A 21,575-nucleotide genomic window follows, 5' to 3' on the forward strand; every position below is an offset into this window, starting at 1 on the left:
CCGGCTCTTCCCGTCCCGGCTCTTCCCGTCCCGGCTCTTCCCGTCCCGGCTCTTCTCGTCCCGCTCTTCCCGTCCCGGCTCTTCCCGTCCCGGCTCTTCCGTCCCGGCTCTTCTTGTCCCGGCTCTTCCCGTCCCGGCTCTTCTTGTCCCGGCTCTTCCCGTCCCGGCTCTCCCGTCAGCCTCCTGCGTCGCTCAGTGTCTTTTCTCCCCCCTCCAACAAACTCTTGAAGTTTTCTCACTCTCGTCCCCCTTCAGCCCCGACACCAGGCTGGCTTTGAAGTCCTCTTTTAAGAGCGAACGCCCCCCCCCCGCCAGACGCCGCACTCACTTCTCACCTTTTTAATAAGGCACTCCTAGACAAGTGTCAGGCCTCCCTCCTCTTTCTCTCACACAATCTGTCACATGCGCTCTGAAGTCCTCAGGTCCTTAAAACCAGCCTGTAAATTCTTTGTCACTTGGTTGTGAACTCGACCCCCCCCCCCCCCATACGTGGCGCACGCACATTAAAGACGTGCACGGTGCTTTTCTGCTGCTCTGACTCGGCGTGAATGCCGTTTCCGGTCCTTGAATGCAGCGTCCTCCCTGAACGGTCCTGCTCAGGACGTGGGCCCTTGTTTGTCCCTCCCTGAACGGTCCTGCTCCGGGTTTCCTCCTGTTGAAGGCAGCTCGTTGGGGGTCTGGCTGGGCTCCACCCACAGCTCCACCTTTGCTCGTTCTCTGTCTTTAATAACGTGATATTGTCCCATCTGTCGCGGGAGGGGGAGCCAGTGTGCACGTGTTTCCAGTTAGGCTCATCAGAACCTGATGTGGGGAGGCCGCAGCGAAGGAGAGGGCCCGAGAGCGGCGGCGCAGCTCGCTGATTAAACCCGACTCGAGGTCGTTTCATCGCCCAGGTAGACGCCGTTTGAAGGTGTGTGGACCCCCCCCCCCCCCGGTCTGTCCCCGTTAGTGGTTTCCCGCCCAGAGCTCCCAGTAGGAATGTCGCAGCACCGTCCCGTCTTCCACGGTTGGGTTTGCGAGCGCGGGGGCCCGGGGACACGGGCGGGTTGACGTCGCCATTAACATATTTGTGAGCTGCCATCATGCAGAAGTGCTGATCAAAGCGCGGCTGCAGCCCCACCTCCAGACAGCAGCGCCGCGATGGTTCTGGCCCAAATCAGATGCAGGAATAAACATCTCCGGGGTTCCGGATCTGCAGCCAGAACTCCCGTGGACGTGGGGCGACGCATGCGGCGCGCGGAGGTCGTCTCCGAAAGCAGATAGACGCTATTGTACTGTAACGGCGCCCCGCCGACCCGGGGAGCTCAACTCGGTGGTTCCCTGGACCTGCCTGCTGTTTCTCCCTAAAACGGGAATGTCGTTCCGTTCCGTTGGTTCGGAGGCCCGGAGGAACGTAAATTAGCACAACTTGAATTATATGTTTGCGAATCTCCATCAAAGTGCAGCGTCGTGGCCAAATTAAACCCTCGTTTCTCAGAACTCGGACGGCAAGCGCCGGGGGGGGGGCAGAGTCCGGCGGTGGCGTCGTTGTTTGTTTGTGTGTTTGTTTGTTTCTCTTTAAACGTGCGCGTGGCGGCGCTGCTTTTATGTGCAGGGAAGCGCGCGAGCGTGCTCGTGGGCCCGGGCGGCTGCAGGCGAGGTTACATCTTGCAGCAATTAAGCTGCGTGAGTCTGTCCGGCGCTCCGCTCCTCGGGTCCTGTTTCAAGGCCGGCCTGCGTGACACGAACCCAGAACGCTCGGCGGCCCCGTCGCCGCGGCAACGCCGCCCCTTGCACGATAGCACACGGTCGTATCTGGCGGGAGCCCGCCATGCTAACGAAGCTTACGGCTGCCTCAGCGCCGTCGGAGGAGGGTCCGGAGCGTCCTCGTCCCCGCTGCGCCAGTCTCACCCAGAGCTTTTGTCTTCGTTTCGTGAGCGTTGACGTGTTGCTATGAGTCCCCCCACCCCCCAGGCCAAATTCTGGGGCTCCGCAGGGCTCAGCTGTGGGTCCCCCGAGCTTCCAATACAAATGTGCCGCATCTAAACGGGACGAAGAATTTTGCTAATTTTGAGACGTGAAGGATGGAACATTGTTTATACAAGTGGCAAAAACTGAGAACTAAACTAACTGGAAACGGTAACGTGGAGTTTTGGCTGAATGAGCTCGAGTGCCTGTAGAAAAGTTCCATGTTTGGACAACTTGGTCAAATAAGATCAACCTGAATGTTCCAGTTTACTGAAACTGTTTCTCCTCACGTCCGCAGACTCCGGAGGTTTAAGAGTTTGCAGCCGGGAATCCTTGATGAATCCGGACCCTGACTGGATTAAGATCGCAGCTCCAGATCTCTGCGGCCCCCACCCCCGACGTGAGGGCAGAACGCGTGGGAAAGCGGGATTGACAGGAAGTTTGTGTGTTTGGCCGGCGGGTAGAACAGATGCCAGCGCAGGAAGGCAGCAGTTTTGCCACCAGTTGGAGCAGGTAAGTGACCAGATTCAGGCTGACGTGACTTCTAGGATGCAGTTTGTTTGATTAGTTAAATCAGTGCAGACAAAATAATGCACCAAATAAATATACAAATCGGCCCAATTGAGCTGAAATCACACAAATCACTGAATTCATGTCTGGTCTTCTCACTTAATTTAGTTGTGTAACTGTTGTCCAATGCTGCCATCTGGCGGCCGTTTGGGGTCAGTACAGGTTCGATTTAAAGGGATTTTTAAATGTCAAATCTAAAACTGTCATTTAACCAAATGTTGCTTGAAAAAGGGATTAACGACAGACGCGTTACAGTATCTGGAAAATTTAATAACATTGGCAGAGACAAGAACTGTGCATTTGTTCAACAATACAAAATTATTTCCCTTATTTAGAACATTTATGTGGTGGTGGGGGGGGGTCAGTCTGAGGGAGCAGTGAATTCATGGATTTTGTTTCAGACTCTGGAGGCTCCACGAGCAGGACTGACGGGTCAGGAGGGGACGAGGGTGAGTCGGTACCAACAGAACCACTATAGGCTTCAAGTAGATGAAATAAATAAATCCAAGAGGAGGAGGCTGGAATCACGTTTTCTGCTTCTCAAGTACGAAGGAAGGAAATCAGACAAAATCTAAACTGTGGAGACATTTTGTAGACTGTCAGTTTTTCTCTATTTTATAGCCAATCGCGTTTACAAAAACGGCCATCAAATATTGTGAAAGGCAACTCGGTTAACAAGGCGGTAAAAACAGGTTTTAAATCGTTCCTAGAAGAGGTTCTGCTAGCAGGAAACAAAAGCAAGCGTTTTTGTACAAGTGCAGCCAAAAGTGGCGAAAATGTTGGACCAGAAAGTCGACGGAGGGTTGATTCAAGTGCACGTTTTCATTGTAGATTTGGCAAGTGGACCCGGTGGGCGGAGCTTCAGCAGGCGTCCTTGGGCGGAGCCGACATCTTGCACATCATCAGAATCTGCTTCAAGGCTTTCTGCACATCTTCATCCATCTGACCCTGCAGACACGAGGAGGCACCAGTGAACAGTAGGTCCTCCGTCCCCTCGCTCCCCTCTCTGTCTCCCTAGACCCCCCCCCCCCTCCCTACCTGGACAGCGTAGAGCAGATGCATCCTGTAGACAGAGATGATCTCATGATGCTGCTTCTTGGTCTCCTGTGCAGGACAGTAAATGCAGGTTTAACTCCAGGACACTGTGCAGGGACGGCGAGTGGTCCAGGTCTTACAGTGAGCTGGTACTGGAGCTGTTTGATCTGCTGCTGCATGGTGTCCAGCTGCTGGCTCTGCTGCTGCCTCTTGGACGGAGACCCAGAGGAGTAGGACAGCTGCGACAGGCTGTTTAAGGCGTCCTTCAGCTTCCCCACCTCCCGCGAAAGATCATCGATCTGCAGGCACAAACGTGTGGATTGTGGGTTCCTCCTTTGATGTCTGGCGCCGCCGTGGCGACGGTCCTCACCCTCTTGTTCTTCTCCCGCTCCGAGGCGACGTGGTTCTCCACCAGCTGCTTCAGCTGGCTCACGCCATCCTGGGCCTCGGCCAACCTGGAGCTCAGCGTCTGGTTCTCCTCCTCCCTGGACGTCGCCAGCTCCTGGAGGGCTTCCCGCTCGGCGCCGCTCTCCCGCGCCTGGTGCGAAGAGGAGGGAGCGCATGAGAAGCTTTTGTCCCCCTGTGGACATCTTGGGACCTCCTGTCCACTCACCTTCTGCCAGGCCTCAGCAGCCTCCAGAGCCATCTCGTCCTGCTTCCTGAGGGCCCCCTGGAGGAGCTGCGTCAGCCGGCTCACCTCGGCCTCCAGTTGCTCTCGCACGCTTTCGTGTTCCGAGCGCGAGACCGTATCGGCTGGACGGACGTCGCTCGCCGCGGCCAGTCTGGGGACGAGAACACACAACATCAGGCTGGAGTAAAACCTCCAACCGTGCCTTCCGTGTCCCTCACCTGTCCTGCAGTGCCTCCACCTGTAGCGTCTTCTGCTGTAGCTCCTCCTTCAGCTTCTCCGTCTGGCTCTCCAGCTCTTTGATGGCGTTTCCCAGCGATGACATCACCTGCATGTGGTCAGAAAGGGCCACCGTACTCTGCGCCTGAGACTCCGCCTCCTGCTTCAGCAGCAGGATCTCCGCCCGGGCGTCCACGTTCTTCTTCTCTGCCTCTGCCAGCAGCCTCCTCAGCTGCTCCGCCTCGTCCTGCAGCTCCTGAACCCGCTCCTCCTCCTCCGAGGGGGGAGGCGGAGCCTCGACCAGCTGCTTCTGAGCCACGCTGAGCTCACTCTTGGTCTCGCTGTAGGAGTGCGACAGTTCCAGCAGGCGGCGCTGCAGCCCGGAAATGACCTCATTGAGCTCCGCCTTCATGTCCTCGAAGTCTCTTGCTGCTGCGTCCACGGGGACCGTCCCCCTCAGAGCCTCCTGCAGGACAGATGGATCAGGTCAGACGAGCATTGGTCAGCCCTCACATCCAAACACCAACCTGAAGCATCTTGATCTCCTCTTGCGCCTCCTTGTACAGCTCCTCAATCTCCGCCTCCTTCTGCTTCTCCTCCACCACACGCCGCCGCTCTTCCTCCGCCCTCCCCAGCGCTTCCTCCAGGTCTCTCATTCGCCGGGCCGCCTCCTCTTGCTCAGAACCCGAACGGACGAGCTGGGCCTTCAGCTGTCCGACTTCCTGCTCCAGCCTCTGGACGTCCTGGTTCTCCGTCCTTTCTCCACCTTCCCTTCCCACCTGCCCCCTCAGCTCCTCCACCTCCTCCACCGCCTGATGGTATCGCTCCTGGGTGTCTGTCAGCTTGGCCTGCAGCTCCGCCAGGCTCTCCATCAGCTCCTCCTCTCGTCCTTTCTCCCTCACCCTCTCGTACTCGTCCCGCTCCGGTTTGAGCTGCGACTGGAGCGAGCGGTTCTCCTTCCGGGTCTCCAGCAGTTTCAACTGGACGCTCTCCAGCGCCTGCCTCAGCAGCCGGACCTCCTCCTTGCCGCCTCCTCCCTCGCGCCTGTCGGAAGCGTCGTCTTTGTCGCCGGCGCAGACGTCGAATTCATCTTGCGTGGAGTGAAAGGAGGCGTTGGACGTCATGCTGTTGGGGCGGCTGCTCTCTCTCGGGTCCTCGTTACCCGTCGGGTGCTTCTGCGAGGCGACAGCAGCAAACGAGTCGGTGAGTTTCAGCCGAACCACGAAGGCCCGGCCGGCTGCTTATTTTCCTCTTTCGTACCTTCAGTTTGTCGCAGAGCTGCTGGTTCTCCAGAGTCAGTGCTGTGATCTTGGCTTGCAGAGCAGAAACCAGAGCCGCCGATGCCGACAGACCGTGCTCGACCTGTGGACGACACACACACACACACACACACGCAGCGCCGCGTTAAGGGCCACCATCGACCTGCTGGAGACGCTGAGCGAGTTGAGACAGGTTTAAAGATTAGGTAGGACCTCCTTCAGGAATGCCCAGGGTGTCAGATCGCAGCACAAACGTTGCTCCAAAGTGTTTTTCTCGGCGTTAAAAGCAACAACAAAGTGACGAAGTGGCTCCCACCGTTGAACACACCGCGGGGTTGGCTTCAGCTCATTAAACTCTCCTCAATAGCATCGGCCTCCGTCTCCACTTTCTCCCAGTTCAAAGTCTCAACAACTTGAAGCGCGTCGGCTGCTCTCACCTTCAGCTCCGGCTGGGGAAGACTCGCCGTCCGCGGGTCGTCGCTCACCTCCAGCAGCACGTCCCTCTGCTCGACCTCCCCTCTCAGCTCGGCTCCTCCGACCTCGTCATCCTTTGACATGGGGGAGTGACGGCAATGGGGGAGGGGAGAGGAGACAGATGAGGGAAGGTGGAAGGAAGGTCAGCCTGGGGAATGCTTTCTGAAACTCCTGTTGTTTAGAACGTTGCTCAGAAGCTCCGGCTTGTTCTGGTACCTTGTAGTTGAAGAATTTGGGGGTGTCATTTTTGCTGGACGAGGGGGTCGTGGAGACAACTGAAGGAGAAGCAGGTCCAGAGCTCTGAGGAAAGATCCCGTTAGTGCAGTTTAGCCTCAGGACACCTCAGTCCGTCCTAATTTACCTACACATGTTTATTTGAAACCCACCTGCTGTCCAATCGGATCAGAAAATGATGCTAAACTGATGCACTAAAATGACACCGTTGGCTAATTTAAGAGGTTTGCTACCATTTGGGCACTAATGATTAAAAACGGTGACAGAAGAATTCTCTTTAAGACAGAGGGGGCGGACATGACATCACCATGCATTAAAGTCAGGAGTGGTGGACTAAGGAAGCAGACCGAGACATGCGTTTACCTGCTGTGGGCTAATAGGAGGCGGAGGTGCTTTTCTTTTTTTGGGAGTTGTGATCCGCTCATCACTTAGCTTAGCTACCTGATCATGCTGAGGAGTCAACAAATGCAACAGGGAAAAAAAAGAGGTGGGTGTCAGTGCTGGTTAGTAAGAGAATCTGAAGACTATAACGAGAATTGTTTTTGAATAAAGAGACTGTTGTAAAACAAATCTACAGAATTAATTCCTCTGGATGGGCAAATCAGAATAAATAAATCAGGTTAAGGTCAACCATTAAGCTACATTCGATTTTTCTTTGTCGGTTTCGGCGCGTCCGAGTTGGGGGTCTTACCTGAGGACTTCTGGGAGACTTTGGATCTGTCAAAAATAGAACAGAAGAGAATAATTTGATTAAGGAATCTAACACAATATGACTGGATTTTACTTAAGGCGTACTCTAGATGGCAGTATTGAGTTATTTTGCATACATGTGTATCAGACCATGTAATTATGGACATATCGGAATAAAAGAGCTGTGAATGTCAGTCTAGAATCTTTAAAGTTGGATGGTCTTAGCTGACGTATTCCTGCATAGATTGAGAGGGCTGCAGTCGCCACCTGCACCACTAGATGTCACCAGTCTCACCTAAGATGAGTCTGTTCAGGGCGTTTTTAATCTCCGGGCTGCCCGACAGCTTGGCGAAGTGTCCGACATCGTGGCCTTGTGAGTCTAACGCCGACAGATCGGCTCCCCGCTGGACCAAGACTTCCACGGCGGCCGCGGCGTTGGACTCGCAGGCCAACATCAACGCCGTCCTGCGCCACAAAAACACACGTCGGCATCCGAAGAGTCGCTATTGAGGCGAACAACCCGACTGCTGGTACCTGCCGACGTTATCGGGAGCGTTGACGTCGGCGTCGTAGTCCAGCAGAGCGGCGCACGCGTCGGCGTGGCCGTGTTTCGCCGCGCACAGCAGGGGCGCGAGGCCGTCCTGAAACAGACGTCCACAGATGTTAGCGGTGGGCCAACTCCTCCGTCCACTACTCATCCTGAGTGACGTGTTTATGTGGGCCGAGATGTCGCGAGCGTGCGGTGAGAAAAGTCTCGGTGAGAAGGGAGCGGGGGCGCCGCGGGTCGTCCTCCTGCCGACATGATTGAGAGGAAATCCCTGAATATTTACAGGAGCGAGCGTTCAGGCCGACGGAGCCCAGCCGCTGACGTCCAACACGACCCCCCCGAACATGCGTCACACAGCTCAAACAAACATCTGACGGGCTGGATCGCGACTCGACCCCGTCTCCCGGGACGGTTGGAGCCTCTTCTCACGGTGGAACCACCTGACGCTCTGCATCGGCTAATCTAATGACCATGATTCAAAGATTCAGAGGGGAAAAAAACACTTCAATCTTTTAATCTTTCACTTGACCACATTCTTTCCCCGTGACCTTTGACCTCCACGCAGTTTATTCCTGGCTCCGGACCTCGCTGCCAAACTCTAAATTCCTTTAAGGTGTTCCCGAGATATCGTGTTCACGAGAACGGGGCCAGACAAACCCCCAAGACGTACAGCCTGTAGCCATGAGTGCTGCTGACAGAGGTATAAAAATCCAGGACTGCGTCCAAGGAGGAGGAGGTCAGGGACCGGTAAGGAGTGTCAGCGCAGATTTGTGTTTTATATTACAAGACCGTTTCCACGCGCCAGAGAACACAACTATGCTGCGGCTTCCTCAGAGCCCCGTTAACGACTTGAGCAGCCCCGTCTGCTCTGCTCCACGGTCTCTCCAGGAAGAGACAGAAGCAGGATTAAAAAGTCCACCAGAGGACAGGTGGACGCCAGAGCTACTGTGAGTCGTGTCAAACACCAACACACTCTGGACTTTTCTGTTCATATCCAACGAGACTTTAAAAACCATATGAAGTTAATGTGCCTCTGGAGAAAAGAGCCATGCGATGCATTCAATGACATATCCAGTGATAGAGGATCAGGCTCCGCCCACCAGGTGTCTCTGGCACTCTGGAATCATGGGAACTGCAGTCCTTTAGGCCACAGCTTGGCTTAAGTCACCGAGGCCACATTTATTTCCCAAAAAGCACAAAATCCAGTCCCACAAAGATCAACTTTCCTCACAATTGACTTGAAATCTCGGTCCAGGTTGAGATGTACACACACACACACACACACACACACCAAGTGCCTCTGAAACCGACATACACAGTACTTGATTTTCTATAAACACACTTTGATGCAATTCTTTGCAGGCCCCTGCAGACGTCCTCTCATTTCTTTCTGTATTTGTTTAACTGCAATAAAGATCACGTATAAATATCCGCTACGGCTCGAGGCTAACAAGCTGGCATGTTCCGCTCCAAACGTTAGCGCCAATAAGTTCCAGATGACTGGTCCACGCAGACACGGAAAGCAGACCGGTCGCACACGTGCACATTTGCAGACGATTATGAGTTTAACCCTAAAAACGGGCGAGCGGGGAGGAATTGTAACCAGCCTTAAGGGCAGAAGTGAGTCATTTACCATAGACATGAAACCAGTATTGTACCTGGTGTGTGAAGCCACAACACACCACAGCCTTAGAGACTGGGGACTGTGTCCAGTCCAGCTGTGGCGAGTTAAACCTGGCACTTCATACACAAATATCAACATCACACACACACACACCGCAGCTGGGTAGAAGAACCACAGGCGCGGCGCCTTGTAGCCAAGGTGACCACACGTCTGCGGCCCCGGTTCCCACAGACACATTCACACGTACACACACTCGGTGTCATATCAATCAAAACCCGGCTGCACCAGCAGGAAACCACGTACCGCGTCTTTCAGGTCGACGGGGCTCTTGAGTTCACACAGGAGCTGGACGATGTGCACGTTCCCACCAGCGGCTGAGTGAACACAATCGGACAATGAGAGACACGCAGGTCCAGAGAAAGCTGGAATTCCTTGTGGGGAAATTTAAAGTGGCTAATCTGGCAGATGCTTACCGGCGTGGTGGAGGGCGGTTCTCCCCGAGGCGTCCGTAGCGTCCACAGGACTTTTACTCTGAAGGTCAAACAGGAAACACGGCAAATGCTTCAACGTTATGACGTGACAGTAGTGAGGGATTGTAGAATCCTTGTGTGCCATTATGAAGGCTTAGGATCAATAAATCCGTCACCCACAAAAGAACAAAGTGACGTTCCAGACAATTGGCTCCGCCCACTTACGGCGGCAGACGTTTGAACCGGTCCCCGTACCTGAATGAGCTTCCTGCAGCACTCGATGTGGTCGTTTTTGGCAGCGAGATGTAAAGGATTAAAACCTGCAGAAGCATTAGAGACCACGTGAAGCAAGCAGGACTTCAACATTCGCCAGATTAGCAGAATGTGGACGCCGCTGTACCTGCAGCGTCGGTGATCGACAGGTCGACCCCGTGGGCGAGCAGGACGGACAGGCAGTCGGTCTGACCACGCGCTGCTGCCACGTGAAGGCTGGGCACAGAAAACACAAGATATTTGTTCCAACAACACAAAAAGGGCTGTTTTACAGTGTAAATCACCCCAAATTACAGGAGTGATGATAACGTGATATATTAAGTGGCTTTTCTTCCATCTTTGACTCATTTCCTGCTTTATGGAACAGTTTTCCCCTTTAAGGTGAAGCTTTGGTTGTTGTTTCGTGTGCAGTTGTTCCACCTCTGCAAGTAGAACTCAAAACCAGAGCTTCCCCTCCCCCACCGGGTGTGATCGTGGGAGCACGTATATAGGACACACACACACACACACCCACTGACTGCCCACATGCCTTTCCATTAGGTTTTATCACCATAGATACTGGAGACTCCTCCTCTGCACCCTGAAAAGCTGCACAGCTCTACACTCCCCGCAGGTCTGTGTTCCAGACACACGCTGAGGAAAAGGTCAAGGACCGGCGCTCCTGCCGGGACACGAATTCCTGCCTGTGCGTTTCAGCACGCGAGAATGTGCGCGTTGGATTTGGTTCCCGTGTTTTTGCGCGAGCTGCTTCAGACGGCGATGTGGGCGGGTGGCGCGTTCCAGGGAAAATAAAGAGGTCAAATATTATCACGGAGCCGTTATCGGCGGCCTGGATGCCAGGGAGGCTGGATAAACGGTTGGAAATGTCGGGAGAAGGAAAACGGCCGTATTTTTAGCTCTGGCCATTCATTTTTTAAAAGCGCGATGCAGATTTAATGCTGCCTGGACACCCAACAGTGAGAACAGCTGAAACGCACCAGAACAAGAGACATTCAATAATCAATTTACTTGTTCAGCACAGTTGGGGGTGAAAAGAGGTTTAACTGAGGAGGAGAGAACTGTGGAATTAGGTTGGATTTGTGGTTGTGCCTTTGGAGCTCTGCACCCCCCCACACCAGGCTCTGCTCTGGGACTCGCTGCTGTTTTCATTAAAGATTCAAACTTGCAGATTTGTTCTGTCAGGCTTTGATAAATTGGGCCAACAGTCGGAGCGGCGTCCATCCTGCAGCACGCCCGGGACGTCCCGTTCCACCCGGGTCGGGCGTTCAGCGTCAGCAGCGAGTACTCACGCCGATTTGCCATCGTTGTCCAGCTTCACGGCGCTGGCGCCCTTCTTGGAGAGAAGCGAGGCCACCTTCTCCGCCTCGCCGTGCTCCACGGCAGCGAGCAGGCGCTCATCGTTCTTGTTCCACTCGTTGACCTTTGACAGGAGAGAGAGAAGCAAGAGACAATAAAGCAAATCATCTCAAAACTGGGAGCGTTAAGGAGAACTGATGCAGTTTGCGGAGTTATTTTGTTATTTCTTATTACAGCAATTAAAAGATCTTGGAATTTCCAACTGACGTGAACTTTGAAACGTGCTAATCCAGCAGCGCTGTGAGGAGGAGAGCTGAACCCGTTCACCTCCGGTCCGCCGCTGTATTCAGCAATAACGGAGCCACGTGTTCATGTCAGCACAGCAGAGTATTGAATGTGAGCAGATAACCCAGTGACCTACACGTGATAGTGGGGCAAATACCTGGGGGGGGCAACGGGGACCCTATTTTTATAAAGAGCAACGTAGCCACACAAATAGCCACCGTGGCTAAAGCCCAGCTGCACTCACAGCACTAAGTTTTGCACAGCTGGTGGAAAACGATCCCTAAAAACACTCTGAAGGTCGACGGTAACCAGACCTGTGGGATTATTCATATAGACCAGGTCAAAGATATAAACCTTTAAAAAAGGAGCGGCCGATTGGCTGGGAATCACCGATTCAAGCCTTTGATCTCGGCTTCAAAGCAGCGAGGTGTGATGGAATTTGGGAGCTCGTTGCAGGGTGAGAAATTTCTCAGGCACTTTTATCGTGCCGCTGGCGGACACGTGAAGGAGGATTCCCAATATTCCCGGAGCAAAGAGACGTTCGGAACTGCTGCAAAGACGGTCACGTTACCTGGAGACGTGGCCGAGGGGGCGTGTTTGGGATGTGGGGGAATTTGAGGGAAACCGAGCATCAAAATAGTTCCCCACTTGGGACCGCAGAAGTGGAATAAACACGAGGTGGGGGGGGGGGGGGGGGGGCGCCACCGTTCCCACTGCCCCCATTTCCCCATCTTCAAAGAGGCTGATCTGTAATTCAGCAGCTCTTCTGTTCCAGGAAGGGAGGAGCAGGAATCACGGAGCGCCGCGACTCAGAGGGGAGAGCTGACGATCACACAACTCTCCGTTTAAATCCCGAAACGTCGTCCGAGCTGCAGGACGATGAAAACCGTCTGGGACGGAGCAAATGTGCGTAAAGCTGTGGGGGAACCATCACGACACCGAGAGCTTGGTGGACAGATTCCAGCAGAGCGGAAAACTGCTCCAGTTTCAGCCACAAGCACAGATAATGTCGTGGCAGAGCAGAGCAGATAATCCCGCTGGCAGCCGGATCACCAGGAGGCTCGGAACCAACCCAGCCATCAAAGGTTCTCATGTTGCAGAGCCAGAACCATAAATGTCCTTCCTCTAGCCACATCTGAATGAGTGGTGCCACCGGGAAGTGAAAGCGTCCCGTCTGGACCTGGTTTCAGATGCATTTCCACCACAACTCAGCCTCTTTCAGACCCTTCCTCCTCCTCCTCCTCCTCCTCCTGCCCAGATAAGCGTGTTTACAGAGGGATAAGGGTGTGGTTGGTAGTGGCTGTTCCCTCTCTGGCTTTAGACACTTATTAAGACACACTGAGAGCTTCCTGTTTGTCCAGAACCAGGGGTGGCGAAGGGCAACAAAAAAACTGGGTAAATGAGGAGAGAAGGCTGATGAACTGGAGGAGGTGTGAAGATTTTGCTCCTAATTTTAATTCCTTCCGCTCTTAAAGTAGCAAACGTGACGTGACCCTTTTTTTTTTTTTAATTCCAATGTTTCAGGCCCACATGAAATGGTGGTAAAAGCTTATAAAACTAATTCAGGACTGCATTAGTCCGGAACTGATTAGCAACACAGCAGGAGGCCCTTGGGCTCATTTATTGGCTGATGAACTTGCATTGGTGGACTCTGTAAACCCCAAACGGGCTCAGCGAGCCAGGAAATTTAGATTGGAGAGGTTGTAAAAGGCAGAACAGGAATCGTTAGATATCCAGAAACTGCATGGAAACGTAACCCGATGGGGACGAGCGTCAGGGTCGGCTCAACAGGAAGTGTCTGGTGGACCCACCAGGACCGTCCTGAGGCTGTTGGAAAACAAGCGTCTCCTGAAGAGGAGAAAGGGCAGATTTCAGGCCGGTTGCATGCAAACACTCCAACGAGGCTGCAATTCCAATTAAATGTTCAGAAAACGAGAACAGTGGAACAGCAAAGGGGCATTAAAGGGTAAAAAAGGGTAAAAAAGGGTGAGTCGGGGATGAGATCATCCGGTCACGTTAAAGAGAACAGAACTAAAGTGCCTGAGCTGGATGGGAGAGGACGATGGAGCAGCCAGGAAGTTCTGGAGAGTGAATAAATAAATGTTGGGGGGGGGGGTAGATCAAAGACTGATGCACCAACAACATCTCTGTCCTTTGATCGGAGCAGCTATTAACTTCAAACCTCTTATCTGGAACAAAGCAGATGCTCCGAGGTCCTCAAACAATGCATCCTTTCTGCAAGGCTGCAGCTGAAACCGCTTAGCAGCCTTAAAACACACACACACACACACACACACACACACACACACACACACACACACACACACACACACACACACACACACTAAACAAAGACCAGATGGTCGCTCTGATAATGAAAGATGTTGCCTCACATTTCACAAAACTGCCGTCTTGACTCAAATCAGTTGACATCATGGGAATTTTCCCCTCGTTTCACTACTTGCACGAGGCCTCGTGTACCTGGAGCCGCCGACAGCCGCTCGCCGTCAGGCTTCCCTGACAGTTGGTGCTTTTATACGGGCTACAGGAACCAACCAATACTTCACTGCAACAAACCATCCATTTCAAAAGCCCCCATGCAACACTTGCTCGGCTCGGAGATGCACGTTCCCGCCCTATAAATACACAGTTGGAAACAGTCATTAAGATGGAGGGGCTGCTCATGAGCTGTGAAGGGATAGTTGGAGCAGGCCGGAGCAGTTTCAGCACGCCCGAGGCCATCCCGAGCAATCATTTATAGCCACCAACGTGCACGTTTCAGCCAAGCCCCCGGGGTCCCCTCATTGGTTGTACAGACAGAAACACGCTACACAGACGGAGGACCCCGAACCACCCTCCGAACCACTGATGAGATCGATGGGTGGTCAAAGACGGCGTCTCATATTTCACATTTTGGTGAGTGAAGATCGTCCCAGCAGTTCCGAATGAGCCAAACAAAACAACCAACGTGGACCAAACCGGGGTCAGAGGAGGACGAGTCAGGCCCCGCCCCCTCTCAGCAGACCCCACCCCCTCCTCAGCAGGCCCCGCCCCCTTCTCAGCAGGCTCTCTTGCTATTGTTCCGTTTTCTCCTCTGGTTTATTCTGCTTTTCTCCGAGTGTTTCAGTGTTTAACTCGCTCCCGTGATCCCGAGAGGCCCACGAGCACATGTGAACACGTGCACGTCTGCCCTTAAATGAGCATGCAAACACATGCACGCACAGCATCCACTCCAGAGCTGCAGTATTCTGAATTTCCAAGGCTTTTCCTGCTGTTTGCGGAGGCTGTATGCAGACAGATAAGGCTAAAGAACGCCCGGGGGCACTTCCTGTTTTAATTGGATCATGTTTAAAACATTTTCTTCTGAGCATTACCCACAAAATATCGTGTTGTCCACTTTGGTGAACAAGAAGAGAAAAACGGAATTTTTTTTTAAAACACAGCAAAAACAATCGTCATCAAAGCCTCCGATCATCAAAGCAGCCAGCGGCGGTCGGATGATGATGGCGTTCCCCGTCCAGCCAAGTGAGCGGCGTGACAACCGCATGACGCGGTGGAGAAGCCTCGAGAACCTATTTCCAACCGGGCCGTGTCATGCTCCAGAGATGATTACAGGCCGGCGCCGGAGGAACTCCTGAGGTCACAGCTTGTTTCAAAACCTGCGATAAACTGCAACCAGAACTTTGATCCTCAAAGACCCGTGAGGCTAAAACCGGACCCTCGTCTCAGATAACGAGGCTTTCCCGTCACTCCCGGCTCTACTTCGGACAGAACCGAACCAGGACCCTGTAACCCAGTTCTTCTACACGTCTTTCAAACTCCGTCTGACACTTCCTGCCCCCGACGTCGGCAGCGGGGGACCGCCGACGCTTGGTCCGCCGCACAAAGCGTCACTTCAAAACGTTCTCATGTGATCCGCTTGGCCGCGCCGCTCCAGTTAACACAGCGGTCGCATCGCATAACTCGTGATGAGATCCTCCTTCCCCCGCTTTCTACGTCAGAACCGGCGAGTTTTTTTTTGTTTTTTTTTTAAACGGCGTGTGAAGTGTTGAGCTCGGTTGAACTGGAGTTATGAAGCAGCAGCTGCGTGGAGACCAGATAATCCCAGCATCAATTAGACAGAGACTGGGTGGACGCAGGGGTGTGTGTGTGTGTGTGTGTGTGTGTGTGTGCAGACATGATGTGAAAGTGTGTGAAGCTTCTGGTAATCCTGATTAGTCTAGCAGACGGGGGACGGGGTTTAGGGGGTTTGAAGGGCTGATTCGGGGTTTAATCAGAATGGACACAGAACATATACAATCCTATAGACTACCTGTGTGAGTAGGCCGGCGATGTCATGTGATCTGGCCCAGCGGAGTCAGGAAGTCAGAGCAAACCGTCTCATTTGGAGCAGGTCTGTCCAAAACAGCGGGGGCGGAGTCCTTAATGTGGTCTCTGGGGGGGAAGGTCGGCACTCGCTACGAGACTTCATTAAAATTTCTCCGAGTAATTACTGCCCACTTTTCTGAAGCGGCGAGAGTATAAAAAAAACCCACAATGAGGGAGAATGTGGACAGGAGGACACGGTGGGACGGGTTTGGAAAGCAGAGACCTTCAAACTTCACAGAAGACTGAAATAAAAGGTGAGGCGATGTCAGGAAGTACGAGCAACCGAGCCCACCAGATACAGCAGGACTGCTTTGACCCCCCCGGCATGAAAGATGGATGATGCGTCACTGCTTCCTTCCATTGTTCCCCAATGAAAGTCAAATATCCCGGATACAGGCACTGCCATCCCCTCTTTCTGACCTCCCCAGAGCAGATTCAACCTCTCCAGGATTTTCTTATCTCTGACATGGTGGTGCACCTGCGGGGGGGGGGGCAAATCTGACAGCTCTGCACACGATCCAGCCGAAAGAGAGAGAACAGAACTCCAGGTTCATCAACTGTGGATTTGGGAGCAATAAAACCCCCAAAGAAGCAGCAACATGAATGTTCAAAGGTAAGTCTTTCTGCTCCCTGCACCATCTTCTGGGCGGTTACATAACGTCCCGCTACGGACGATTGGCCGGCCCGTCGGCGATGCTCTGCCAACGCTCTGGACGATTAGTAACCGTGGAGTTGCCACGGAAACCACAAATCCCGCGTATTTGACAGTTGATGGTTCAAATATGAAGCAGCGTACCTCAAAGTCTGGAGGCCGTTAGCCAAACCAATTCCCAGAAACCAGATTACACCGTCTGCTGGTCCTAAACACCGGCATTTGCACGCGCACACACACACACACATACACACACACACACACACAGGATGTTTAGCCAAAATTGTCCACAAATGAATCCCAAAATTCCAGTGATACATTTGGAACACGTTCAGGTGGACAAAGAGAACACAAACAACACTTAAAGGCAGACACACAGTCTGCTCCGGGATATGTGAATATGTCAGGACGCTCAGGAATTCCTCCAGTCCACGATGACCTCGCACAGCGACAGAACCGGCTCACGAGGCCCGACGGAGCAACACTCGGAACTTAACAGGAGACCGTGACGCAGCCACGCTGCCCCCGTTAGAACAAGATCCCCCGTTTCCCATCAAGGGCGTAAAAACGCTGCGACGCACCTTCCTCACACACTCCGCGCAGCCGCTTCCTGTCGGAATCCATTGAAATATTGCAGTAAATATGCGCACGTTTGCCAGTGGGCTCACGCACGTCTGCTGGAGCCAACTGGCCCGCAGCTCTTCCCGCCCCCACAAGATAGATGATGAGAGAAAGAGAAGATGAGCTGAAACAACGAAGACGGAGGAAGGCGCTAATCCTGCCCCGCGCGTCCTCTGGACGCCGCACCAGCTATTTACATTGGCTCCGACATCTGTTTCTTTTTTTAAAATGAATGGCTGCTTTTGGGGAGGAAACATTCCTGTTTCACTGACACAAATGAGCTAAAATAGACCCTCGTCCCCCCTTTTCTATAACCTTCGTTTCTATAAAAAGCATTGGAACGGCGCCGTCCTGCTCTGCCAGACGCCGTTTTCATATAAAACAATCAGGACGGTGGAGTTTAATCACCTTTCTTCGATAAACTCCCGTCCAACAATCCATCACGCTGGAATCACAACATGGCGAAGAGGAATCCATAAATCACCCGCAGATGCAAACACTCGATAAACGAGACCAAAACAGGGCGATAATGGCGCTGCAGAGGTGCCCTGGAGCCGCCGTCCTCCCCAGACAGGGCAGCACTGGTGGTTCAGAGCCAAAGTTCTGACTAATTTACTGCATTTTGTTGGGAAACGTCCACAAACGGGTTAAATGAAAGAAAATACATCCACACACTGAGGCTGTTGCATGAACCAACAACAATAAAGAGTTTCTACTTGAGGGGTCGGTTATAAAGGTCTTAAACCACAACTTTCAGGTCCAGTTGGTGGCCCAGAACCAGGTACTGGTGGTCAAAAACCTGGACTTCTCACAGTTGCATTGTGTGTCCGAGTGTGACAGCGAGTGTGTGCACGCATGGCTGCAGACGGGTTCAGCGGCGTTTCCAGGCAACATTCTCATCCGCCGCTCTTCCTTTTTATCTCCAACGCCGCCCACGACCGGCTACTTTCTAACAGAGGACGCTCGCTTCCAAACATGACGGAAGGCTGGTTTAGTTTTCCCTCACAGGCCGAGGAACCTTTTTATCCCGACCCCTCATCTGGACCAGGATACCCCCCCCCTCCCCGTGGAGCCACAGGCATTTGGGACCTTCCACTGCAGCCCCCAGCAGGACGTACTCCAACTGAAGTGCCCCTCCCAAGGACAGAAGGACTCTACTCCCCCCCCCCCCCCCCAGTACTCCATAAAACTTGTCCTATTCATCCACAAACCCTCCAGATTTTTCCCGTCTCGGGTTTGGCCGCGTCCTCGTGCTCACCGTGACAACAGCTGAGTCAGACGCAGCGGAGACGCCTCACTTCCTGTGTCAACAGCCGAATTAACCAACATGCAGACACCCCTCCCTAACCACTGATTCAGACTCAGCAGGACGGGGATAATCCCCCCCCCCCACGCAGATATGCGTGTTTATGTCAGGATTAATCGATTCCCATCAGGGGGAGGCGACATTAGCTTCCTCGCAGACGAGCCAACATGAAAATTCTTTGCTGCCGTCTCCTCCAGTAGATGAAGGAGCTGCGTGGGCCGCCGCTGACCCCCCCCAGAGCGACGCCGCTGACCCCCCCCAGAGCGACGCCGCTGACCCCCCCCAGAGCGACGCCGCTGACCCCCACGAGGTTGTTAGAGCCTGCCATTAATCATCTGGCGCAGCGGCGAGCGTGCATGTGCAGACGCTGACTCAGACACGCGGTGGAGCCGCGATACTCACGTCGGTCTTTCTGAACTTGGCTTTCAGGCTCTTCATGATGGGGTCCGGTCCATGCAGCCCTCCGCTCCCTCGAACCTGGGAAAACAGGAGCTTTTAAAAGTTTGCTTGTATTTCAGCGTTTCTGGAAACAAGCGACGGACCCAAATGCGCCCCGCGATGGTTTCGGGGTCGTAAATGTCCGGGGGGCAGCAGGGGTCCAAACACAACATCATAAATCGAGCTTCTGCAGGCAGGAACATGCTGACGGCTCTAATGAGCCTCACAAGCCGCAACAAACCTGCAGCAGAGCTGCTAATTAGCGCTCTGATAGCAACATTTGTCCGAAGGTTCTAAGGTTCTAACTGGAACCTGTTGCTGAAGTCCGACCTGTTGGGTGGATTCCTGGGGGAAGACTCTGGGGATCGGGGCTGATGTTTCTGTTCCATAAACTCCCTCCAGCAGTTTGCTCACCGTCTTGCCTGAAACGACCTCGCCAATTATTAACTCTAAAAATATCTTGGTGAGCATTCCAGACCGAGTCAGTGTGTTAAACTCATCCCTCCAGTGTTATTAACGGCGCCAGGTGCTCGTTTCCACCTCGGAACACTGGGCCGCATGGCAACAGTGACTGGGAGCGAGGTTCTGCTTTAGTTTCTGAAAACTGCACCCGTTTATGAGACGCTTTTGCGGGGATAAAACGCATTTTTGAGGCGAGATGAAGCCGCGTTAGGCGGGTTTTGATTGGCCCATTAAGGACAGCAGCGGTCCAGCTCCCACGAAAGGACACACCGCTGGAAAAAACGAGGATTTTGCTGCACATTTGTGGCACCCCGGGAGGCGTGTTTGCAGCCCTTTATGCAGAAATGTGTGCAACTTCACCGGCGAGGGCAGGTTAATGATTCCGAAGGTTCCTGCACGGAGCTTCTGGTCGCAGCCTCCAACTTCCAGCAGCAGCCCAAACACACGAGTTTGCCGAGGACTTATTGAGCGTGTTTGCCGAGCTCTTAGAACCGAAAGCGCGGCGCTTCCGAACCACTTTGCGGTCCTAATTAACCGCAAACATTGAGACGGTCGCGCGGTTCTCTTGACGAACGACCGGGGAGCCGTCAGTCAGGGCGGGTTAGTGAGACCACTTACCCGGGTTGGTGCTGGCCGCGGCGGGAGCCGGACACGAAAAAGACCCCGAGAAGCGGACGCGTCACCGGGCGGAGGGAGGAAGCAGCGCGGCCGTTCTCCCGGACACTCTGGCCCGATTCGGCCCGCGTTCCTTAAAAGTTGCTCACGCGCTCCTGCTCGCCTCTCCTCGCGACTCAAAAGGCTGCTGCCCGGTTAGGGGAGTGACGTCACTGGCCCACGCTCCCGTGACCGCCCGCCGCGAGCCCTCCTCTGCTCCTCCATTGTTGCCCCGCGCGAGCTCTGGTAAAGGGGTATTTCCCATAATTCATCACTCCCGCTGCAAAAAAGGGATAAAATGGGTCGTTTTTAAAAACCTGAATTATCCATCAAACCTCCGCATATTTTCTGAATTCAAGACCGGGACTGTCATCTTCGACATTTGGGTATTTAATGCCAGAACGAAACCATTTAGAGGAAACTGTTCTAAGAAGAAAAATGTCGACTTCTGAATTCTGGGAGGCCAAAAAAATAGTCAGCTGATTTGTATGTGGCATAAATCATCTTAAATTAAACGGATCTGCAGCTTTTTACACATAGCAAATGCTTTTCCTGAACATATTTATAAATTATTTCGTCTACAAGTATAAAAACACACATTCCATTACTTATCTTTTTGGAGTGTTACTCACTTTCTTCCCCCCCACCTTCTTGGAATAAACACAAAAGTTGTACTCTGGAATTTGAATGAATCATCCTTATGATTGAGAAACATTCAGATGTGTCGTGTTCATGTGTGATTCAGCAGCAGGATAATAAAGTCTGTGCGTGTTGGAGCATGTCTGAGCTGTAGTTGATTATAAAACATAGAAACGGTTCTCAGGCTGTCGGACACATGCATCTGATTTAATCTAATTTAATTTGGGTTTGCGGCTTTCATATCATTAATTACTTAACCGCAGGAAGAGAAGAGAGAGAACACAGATTGGCAGATATTTGTTCAGTCATCGACATTAGATCATTTATTCAACAAACTTCACGGCTCCGCTCGTTTACTTGCCCGTGCGCCATCTAGTGGTTATAATATATACTACACTTCTGGTTCTTATAAGCGCCCATATGATAAATTCACCAAGAAAACATGATAGTATTATACATATGTCACTAATTTATTCTTTTTTTTTAAATTTTACTTTACTGTCATTTACAAAAAAAGAATTTAATTCCCTTTCTTGGACTGATAAAGCATTTCTGTTCCTAAACTGTCGTGTAGTTAAGCATTTAATTCCCTTACCCTCACATACACCCTCCTACATGAGGTGTAATAACAAATGTTAGATTTGACAAAAGCAGTCCGACATATTTGCTGAATCAATAAAATCAGTCTAAATTCTTTGTGGCTACTTTTCCGCTCAGATAATCCGCCCTCAAATCTGCTGTGCACAACAATGAGCCGTGCACGTATTTGCTCTTTCTTTCTCTCCTATATGACAAATACAGAAACCAGGGACCACTGATTTCTGCTGCATACAAATAAGACTCCACCATGTTTGCACAAGATAACACGAACACTCTATTTGGGT

At 52.6% G+C, this 21,575-nt stretch overlaps 1 protein-coding gene and 1 long non-coding RNA gene across 3 annotated transcripts in view; one reads left to right on the plus strand and one right to left on the minus strand.

Moving 5' to 3' along the window:
• Nucleotides 1-3,020, plus strand: part of LOC130517092 (uncharacterized) — a 35,022-nt gene extending 32,002 nt beyond the window's left edge. Inside the window, exon 4 of the long non-coding RNA XR_008947637.1 lies at nucleotides 2,246-3,020. This is a non-coding gene — a long non-coding RNA (uncharacterized LOC130517092). The remainder of the gene's footprint in view (nucleotides 1-2,245) is intronic.
• Nucleotides 2,767-20,288, minus strand: rai14 (retinoic acid induced 14). Of its 2 annotated transcripts, XM_057018706.1 has the most exons (21): nucleotides 20,017-20,287; nucleotides 18,901-18,975; nucleotides 11,260-11,390; nucleotides 10,098-10,186; nucleotides 9,953-10,017; nucleotides 9,701-9,758; nucleotides 9,531-9,601; nucleotides 7,591-7,697; nucleotides 7,352-7,521; nucleotides 7,058-7,083; nucleotides 6,730-6,816; nucleotides 6,349-6,432; nucleotides 6,096-6,206; nucleotides 5,660-5,761; nucleotides 4,927-5,574; nucleotides 4,402-4,865; nucleotides 4,166-4,334; nucleotides 3,923-4,090; nucleotides 3,693-3,851; nucleotides 3,556-3,621; nucleotides 2,767-3,465 (listed from the first exon to the last, which is right to left on the minus strand). In XM_057018706.1, the coding sequence occupies exons 2-21, from the start codon at nucleotides 18,934-18,936 to the stop codon at nucleotides 3,379-3,381; spliced, it is 2,898 nt and encodes a 965-aa protein (XP_056874686.1). In that variant the 5' UTR covers nucleotides 18,937-18,975; nucleotides 20,017-20,287; the 3' UTR covers nucleotides 2,767-3,378. The 2 variants fall into 2 exon arrangements, with proteins under 2 accessions (XP_056874686.1, XP_056874688.1); XM_057018708.1 differs by lacking the exon at nucleotides 6,730-6,816 and having other exon boundaries at nucleotides 20,017-20,288.
• Nucleotides 20,289-21,575: the final 1,287 nt, after the last annotated feature.

This window comes from Takifugu flavidus, chromosome 20 (assembly GCF_003711565.1).
Source record: "Takifugu flavidus isolate HTHZ2018 chromosome 20, ASM371156v2, whole genome shotgun sequence".
Lineage (NCBI taxonomy): Eukaryota > Metazoa > Chordata > Actinopteri > Tetraodontiformes > Tetraodontidae > Takifugu > Takifugu flavidus.

What these genes read in the sequence shown, in the direction of transcription:
- rai14 (XM_057018706.1), bottom strand. Translation starts at nt 18,936, where the DNA reads ATGAAGAGCCTGAAAGCCAAGTTCAGAAAGACCGAC. An exon ending in AGCTCTGCGACAAACTGAAG is followed by an intron (nt 5,575 to 5,659) that starts GTACGAAAGAGG and finishes GTCGCCTCGCAG; the next exon opens with AAGCACCCGACGGGTAACGA. An exon ending in AGGAGATCAAGATGCTTCAG is followed by an intron (nt 4,866 to 4,926) that starts GTTGGTGTTTGG and finishes TCTGTCCTGCAG; the next exon opens with GAGGCTCTGAGGGGGACGGT.